The sequence below is a fragment of the Salvia miltiorrhiza genome, chromosome 4 (genome assembly GCF_028751815.1).
Source record: "Salvia miltiorrhiza cultivar Shanhuang (shh) chromosome 4, IMPLAD_Smil_shh, whole genome shotgun sequence".
NCBI lineage: Eukaryota > Viridiplantae > Streptophyta > Magnoliopsida > Lamiales > Lamiaceae > Salvia > Salvia miltiorrhiza.
In genome coordinates, this window is record NC_080390.1 from 35813512 (window position 1) to 35821210 (window position 7699).

Here is a 7699-nt window from a genome sequence, read left to right on the forward strand (position 1 = left end):
CTAGCATAATTTTTAATTTTTTTTTATGTTTTTCTATTATTAATTCGATAAATTTAAAAGAATTTTAGTTTAAAATCATTTAATTTTAATTAAAAAACTCATATTTTGAATATTAAAAAATATGACTGAATGTATATTATAATGATTTTTATTTATCATTTAAAATAAGTTTTGATATTTTAAATATTCAAAACATAAGAATGAACTTAACACTCTAATTTCAATTCATTCTCAAATTCACCCTTCCGCCCCCTCACACCGCTCTCTCCTGCTCTGGAACTTCCATTCCGAAGCCGTCAAACCCTAGCTACCTTTCTCGATGCCCTCTCGCCGGGATTCTCGTCGCCCTTTCTCTGGTCGCTGTTGCGCCGCCAAGGGCCGCGCTAGATCGTGTTCTAGCTAATGTATTCCGCCACCCCTCCTCTGCTAGCCACCACCCCCGCTGCCTCTAAGCCGCTGCCACCACCCGGAGAGAGGACGGAACTGCTCGTCGTCGACGCCTTCTCATCGCTGCCCTCCGCTGCTCTACGCCGAAGCCCTCGATTCTGTCTCCGTCACTCCCCCTCCGGCGCCTTCCTCTATTTCTCCTACCTCTTCCAGTCCATCTTCCTCCTCCTTCCCTATTTCTCCTCCCTACGCCGGATGCAGGGGATTGAAGTGGGGGCGACGGCGACGACAAACCGTGCCTCCTCGCAGACCTTCGAAAGATGGCGCTGCTCAACGGTCTCGCTGGGCTGCACTTCTGCCTCCGTTGCAGCTGCCCTATCTCGAAGTTGGAAGGTTAGGGCCCTAAGTGCAGTCTCCGCCACAAGAAGTGAGTGAACTTGGCTCGAGAATTTGAAATCATGATGATTTGATTGAAATGCTTGATTGTGTTGATCATGGATTCTTCTTGCTAGGGTGTTTGCTGCTTGGTTTTTTCCTGATTTATGCTTTGTTGTTGAAATTCGCTTGATTAGGTTTTGAATCAATGTTGTTATGTAGATCATGGATCGTTGATAGAGTGTTGTTAATTGTATTCTTTGATAGATTTAGACAATTCTCTGATGATAAATTAGTTTAGCTCCACGAAGAAGACAATGATAAGAAACTAGACAATTCTCTTCGTGAGACTCGTGCACTAAGTCATCTGGTTAATTTAACAGGTTGTTAAATTTTCGTGGATAATTTATGTGAAAATTTCCTAATTGTTGCCAATGAATGCTTGTGCTGAATTGGTTTGTTATAGAGCACGATTTTAAATGAGGGATATATTCAATTCATATATCTAAGTAGCTTCTAAATTGTAGGAGTATATATTTATTGAATTAGGATGAAAGACAAAAATAGTAGATTGTCCCTGTAAAAAATACTCCCTCCGTCCCAAGGTAAGTGAGACCTTTTTTTTGGGCACGGAAATTAAGAAAAGTGTATTTTGTGTGTAGGTGAAAAAGTGAAAAGGTGTTTAAAGAGTAAAACTTTTACCAAAAAGGGAAAGAGTCTCACTTATGGTGGGACACCCAAAATAGAAAGAGTCTCACTTACAGTGGGACGGAGGGAGTAATACTAGTAATTGAAAAATGGGTATGTTGATGAAGTTATAGGGAAAATGGGTGCAGGTAGTGGAAAATGGAGGGAATATTGCAAGAGCAGGGCTGAAACCTGATAGGAAAGCTTCCCCTTGGATAATCATATTATTAGGTATTTTGTATACATATATATTATGTGAAGGTTGTTTGCAAGTATATCTGATGAATAGATTCATTTGGCAAATTTTGTTTGTCATTGGGAAGAGAGCTAATTTGCCTCTTCTTTTCTCCGTTGAGTTGCAGGATGCTGGAATGATAGTGGCAATATTGATATTAAATTTGTTCGGACCTTTCTAAGACAGGTCATAAGTGATGATGGTGTATGTTTTATTTGCCTCTTCTTTTCCAATCTGTACATGTATTGCTAAGTGATGATGGTGTATGTTTTATTTGGGGCAGATTATATATTTCAGCAGGTTGGAAGGTCCTACTTGTTCTCTGCAGTTCATCTCGACCCCTCAATCCATGCAGATGCAGATGCTCTTCACTTTGATCCCTCCAGATGGTAGGTAATGTTATTTACATATATATGAAATTAACTTTGTACTTAATATTTTGCAATAAATTTTCAAATTTAGTTCCTGAAACTATTTTCCTGCATCTGCCCTTGGCCATCGAGCATAAAAGAATAAAAATAATGAAAATATTATATGTGGTGGACCTACAAAATTGATATTAGCTAGGATTATCTGATGGCTTAATAAATTTGCTCATTTGTGTTCTTTTATTGCACAGGTTCAAAGCTTACTGCTGCAGAAACTAACCAAGAAAAGCTTCTTGTTCTTCCCAAGGTCTTTGTGGGATCAGAATGGTAATATTGCATGACTAACTGCACTTTTTGTAGAATAATGTCTTTCCAGTTGATCAGATTAATTAAACTGTTATAATGATGTATATAGGTCTCATGAGCATAAGTCTGTAGAGATGGTGGATCATATTGTTGATGAGCATCACATTGAAATAGGTTACTAACAACTTGGGAAAATATTTCACTAGATAGAACCATATTACATGAATGATTATTTTTTACTTGCAGGTTAATGGAGAGTATGAGAGTTATGGAAGATGAGATATGCTATCAGGCAAAAGAATGTAATTATAGACATAGCTGAACATGCACATTCTTTTAGTTATCAATCCTCTTTTAATGGATTATAATGCAGAAGAAAGCTAGAGTGAAAAAAGACAAGACCGTTGAGAACGAAGACTTAAAGAAAGCAAGGTGGGAGTGTCGAGAATGAAGACTTGTAGTTTTTTGTATGGATGTTGGAGATGTTGTAAAATAATGGATCTTTTATGGATGTTGGATGGTTGATTATTATCAATGATTAAATGATATTTTCAATATGTGTAAATTTATTATAAACAATTTAATGATATTTTAAATTTTGAAAGAGCATAGATGACGGTTCTTGAAACGTCATATATGGTATCTAACTTTGACAAATTCGGTCAAAGATGACGGTTGCAAAGTATCAAGTATAAACATAGAAACGTCATGAAAATTTGCATACATGACGGTAAGAAAGTGTCAAATATATACCAATAACCGTCATGTATTCTATTTTACTTGACGGTCCGAAAACGTCAAGAAAATATTATGAGTGTCAAGTATTACATCATAGTTGACGGTTACAAACCGTCATAAATACATACATAACCGTCAAGAATAATGAGAATAGATGACGGTCAAAAACCGTCATCTATACTAGGTACTATACATGACACCACTATACTTGACAGTCGACGGATACCATAGATGACGGTGAAAAACCGTCAAGTATGAGCGAATTTCTTGTAGTGTAAAGATCAAATTCACAACCAACATTATTTAAAGTTTGAAGTCACAACCAGCACTATTTCTAATTGTAAAATCAAACTTTAAAACTCGAATTCACAACTGAATTACTAGTGTTGATTGTGAATTCAAGTTTTAAAGCTTGAATTCACAAGAGAAATAGTGTTAGTCGTGAATTCGAGCTTTAAAATTCCAATTCACAACAAACATTATTTTTAGTTGTGATTGTTGTGATTGTTGTGAATTCAAGCTTTAAAACTCGAATTCACAACCAACACTAGTAATAATTCAGTTATGAATTGCACATCAGACTCACCCTCAATCTTCTCAAACTGACTCTCATTTGCCCATCTCACCTCACCCTCCTCCACATAATCTGTTGTCCCAACTCTTTTCCCCTCTCCATCTCCCCCCAAAACAAGTGCTAATATTTACCTTATGGATACCAGATTCCTCTATCTTCACAAAAACATCCAATACTATTCCTGACTTACCATTATCATCAGATGATGCACTTCAGCATCCAGGCTGGTTTGAGGCCATGAGTTCAGAATTTAATGCTATTCTAGGGAAGGGTACATGGGTACTTGTTCCTCCTAGTCTGGATCAGAAGGTAATCAACAATAAGTGGATTTTCAGGGTCAAACTTAATGTTGACGATACACTAGACAAGCTTAAAAGCAAGGCTAGTTGCTTGGGGTTTTGAGCAACTTGCAAAGATTGATTTTCTAGAAACCTTTAGTTCAGTTGTTAAGCCCTCTTGCAAGGCTAGTTGGGTTTTCAGGGTCAAAGATTGATTTTCTAGCAAGGCTAGTTGATGGGGGTTTTGAGCAACTCACCTACAACTTGCAAAGATTGATTTTCTACAATCAGACTTATGTTTTCTCTTGCAGCCACAAAAGGTTGGTCAATACAGCAGATTGATGTGAAAAATGCATTCTTGAATGGGGACTTAACTGACAATATTTACATGGCTCAGCTTGTAGGTTTTGAAGACCCTCAATATCCTAATCATGTTTGTAAATTGACTAAGGCTCTTTATGGTCTGAAGCATGCTCCAAGAGCATGGTATAACACTCTTCGTAGTGAGATTTTCTCTATGGGATTCAAGAGGTTAGCCTCTGACTTATCTCTATTTTTCAAAACAATTGCTATTGGTATATGTGGATGACATTATGATAACTGAAGATGATGCTATTGAGGTAGCTCACATTATTGATACTCTTCACACAAAATTCTTAGTTAAGAATCTTCGTAATGTTCATTACTTTCTTAGAGTAGAAGTTCACAAGAATGCAAATAGATACTCTCTATGTCAGCACAAGTATATACATGACTTGTTGATCAAAATCAATATGGTAAACTGCAAACCATGTCTAACTCCAATGACTGCAGCGACAAAGTTATCAAAAAATGTTGGCAACCTTTTGCAGATCCAACCCTCTACAGAAGCACAGTTGGTGCTTTACAATACCTTACTCTTACACGGTCTGACATTGTCTTCATTGTGAACAAACTAAGTCAATTTCTCACCACTCCCATTGATTATCATAGGGCAACGTGCAAGAGGCTTCTACGGTATTTGAAGGGTACCATAACAGTCAAACAATATTTTCATTATGCTACTTTCTTCTCAATTGGAGAGTTTTGCTAATGCTGATTGGGCCAGCTGCATTGATGATAGAAGAAGTACTGGTGGACATTATATTTTCTTTGGGAAAAATCTAATAACATGGTCAGCTAAGAAGCAGGATGTGGTGTCTCGGAGTAGTGCTGAATCAGAGTACATGAGTCCTGCCAATGCCACTACTAACTTAGTTTGGCTTCAAGGTCTGTGTATTGAGTTGGGGATTCCCTTCACTTTTCCTCACAAGCTTTGGAGCGACAATCAAAGTGCCATTACTATAGCTGGGAATCCAGTATTTCATGCTCGAACTAAACATATTGAAGTCGATGTCCATTATGTTCGAGATAAAGTTTTGGATGGCACTATTGATGTGGGCTTTGTACCTTCTGTCGATCAAATAACTGATATTTTCACTAAGCCGTTATTAGAATCCAGATTCTGCCTTCTCAAAGGTCGATTAAATCTTGCTGAAATGGAACATTCATAGTTTGTTGAGAGTGTATTAGCTTATTTAAGCTCAAATGCTTAAGCTCTTAACAGAGCCCTTAACGAATTTTGTTAGAGTTAGTTAACTTGTTAAACTGTGTTAGTTAGAAGTTAGTTAGATTAGCTTCATTAGCTCTGTATCTATAGCTGTAGGCGAGTTGTATAAATACATCTGATGTAACTTGTTGGGTCCCAGAGGGTTGACTGAACAGGTGTTGGGGGGGAAGGGAATACACCTGAAGGCTATTTTTCGCGGATCGAAAACAAACAAACCAAACTTCAGTTGAAAGATGGTTGTAGACTGATACTGGAGTAACTTCAGTAATTTTGATTTCAATCAAGCACAGAGCTTTAACTGATACCCAAGCAAGGCTTCAGTCTAAAGTTTGTAAAACAGAGTAGAGTTACTAATCTTGCTGACTATCAATTGATTGATCAGTTAGACTAATAACTCAGCAGTGAAAATTTAAACTTAATCCAAATAGCCTTTAGAAAGAGTTTGTCACTTAACAAAATCCTTAGTTACACTTTTCAATTAATCCAGTTCAGTTGTAAAACAAGTTTAACGCAGATAAAGAATAACTGAAAGTAGATAAAAAAATATAAGGATTTTTACGTGGTTCGAAAAATAACTTCCTACGTCCATGGCCAGATGATTATTCTGACAAACACTCTGGGCTAATGCTTATGGGTGCACAGCAAACCTTACAACTGAAATTCAAATTTTCAGTACCAACACACTGGGTTGGATTTCTCGCTCGCTCTTAGCACGCTAAGACACACAAGTGCATTTGCCAGCGCTTGGCTAAGATCTCTGGAGTCAGAACCCTGGTCTGAACTCCTCTCTACTCAACACCCTTCTCGCTTGGTTGAAAATGGATTTGAACTCTTCCAACTAAGATTACTGAGAACAGGCTCTCAAGTAATCAATTCTAGGCTTAGGATAAAACAAGAGTTGCCTAGATTTCTAAGAGAGTTTAGGTAATCAGCTAGACTGATTTTACAACGTTTGGGTGCTCTCTTATTCGATTCAAAGTTTTGTCTAAGTAAATGTCGGCTTGTGATTTTGACAGAGCTTCAGCGTATGTCTTGAATCGGTGAAGATTGCAGCCGTTCCTCAAGCTCTATTTATAGGCAAAGTTTTGAATAGTTTCGTTGGAGAGAAGGTCTTCGAGATTTCTGCCGTTGTGAGACAATGTCAATTCTTGGGCTGAGGTGGCAATCTTCAAATACTCCTTATAGAAAATATTGAATCATCTTGTCCTTGGAGTATGGTGTTTCTGCATCTTTACACGAAAAGAGGAATTCTCGTACTTGCAAGGACGATCTGCAAATCCTCGGCATTTAATGCACTTGTACTTGAGCATTTAATGCTGCGTGTCTGATACTCTTTACTTCAGCCCGATGTAGAATGTCAACCGGTACTTGATTTAAACTCCAGTTTGATAATGACATGTATTGCGTGAGTATCTCTGACTGGTGACTGATGATTTTCAGTCAGTGTGTGTCCTTCGGTAGTCCAGTTCAATGCGCTTCAGTTATGCTGCCTTCAGTCTTCAGTTCTTCAATCAGCTGGTCTTCAGACAACAGACCTAGTCTAAGCAAATGAACTCTAACACTTAAGTTCAATGAAAAGACCTAAGCAAGAAGATAAATCTAGATGTTTTGGTATCATCAAAACTAGGGAAGGATATTTCATAAGTTTCCCAACATAACTTCTTTTCAGTTGAGTTTAATACATGAAAATCATTTTCTCTCATTTCTCTCTCATTCTCTCTTTTAAGCTTTTCTATAGCTGAGTCTATCTCTTAACACCATCACGGATTTGAGCGGTAGATGCTCTAGGAAGAATCAGTTGCAGTGTGATGAAAATGGAGACGAATTCTTCGATCTTGGAGTTGCAGCAGCGGCGGCGGAGGCCTAGTACTACTGATCTATACCATCATTGAAAGGATTGTGAGGGTTCCATTGGCTGATAGACAACGCCTCCTTCAGATCCAAGGTGAACTCCATCATGCTCGTAGTCTTCTTCATCACCGGGCGAGCTCTATTTCCCAACATCATGTCTGTAGAAACTTCATCTCACAGATGCAAAATTAACTCAATTTCCACTTCTCTTTACCTTGATTTATGTTTCTATGCACATAGAATAGAGGCTATCTATAAAATCGAATGTTATGATGATTTGTGGGGTTTGTGTATTGGTAGAAGAGTTTCCAA

General features: G+C 37.8%; 1 protein-coding gene across 5 annotated transcripts; it reads left to right on the forward strand.

Moving 5' to 3' along the window:
• The first annotated feature begins 208 nt into the window (after positions 1-208).
• LOC131021363 (uncharacterized) lies at positions 209-2915 on the forward strand. 5 transcript variants are annotated; one of them, XM_057950527.1, is made up of 5 exons: positions 209-814; positions 1812-1888; positions 1968-2073; positions 2304-2379; positions 2605-2915. In XM_057950527.1, the coding sequence occupies exons 1-5, from the start codon at positions 403-405 to the stop codon at positions 2678-2680; spliced, it is 747 nt and encodes a 248-aa protein (XP_057806510.1). In that variant the 5' UTR covers positions 209-402; the 3' UTR covers positions 2681-2915. The 5 variants fall into 5 exon arrangements, 4 of the variants coding, with proteins under 4 accessions (XP_057806510.1, XP_057806514.1, XP_057806512.1 ...); XM_057950531.1 differs by having other exon boundaries at positions 1812-1870; positions 1968-2077; XM_057950529.1 differs by having other exon boundaries at positions 1812-1870.
• Positions 2916-7699: the final 4784 nt, after the last annotated feature.

Coding starts and splice junctions, on each gene's coding strand:
- LOC131021363 (XM_057950527.1), top strand. CDS start 403: ATGTATTCCGCCACCCCTCCTCTGCTAGCCACCACCCCCGCTGCCTCT. Junction 2,074..2,303: donor CACTTTGATCCCTCCAGATG/GTAGGTAATGTT, acceptor TTTATTGCACAG/GTTCAAAGCTTACTGCTGCA. Junction 2,380..2,604: donor GTCTTTGTGGGATCAGAATG/GTAATATTGCAT, acceptor TTTTACTTGCAG/GTTAATGGAGAGTATGAGAG.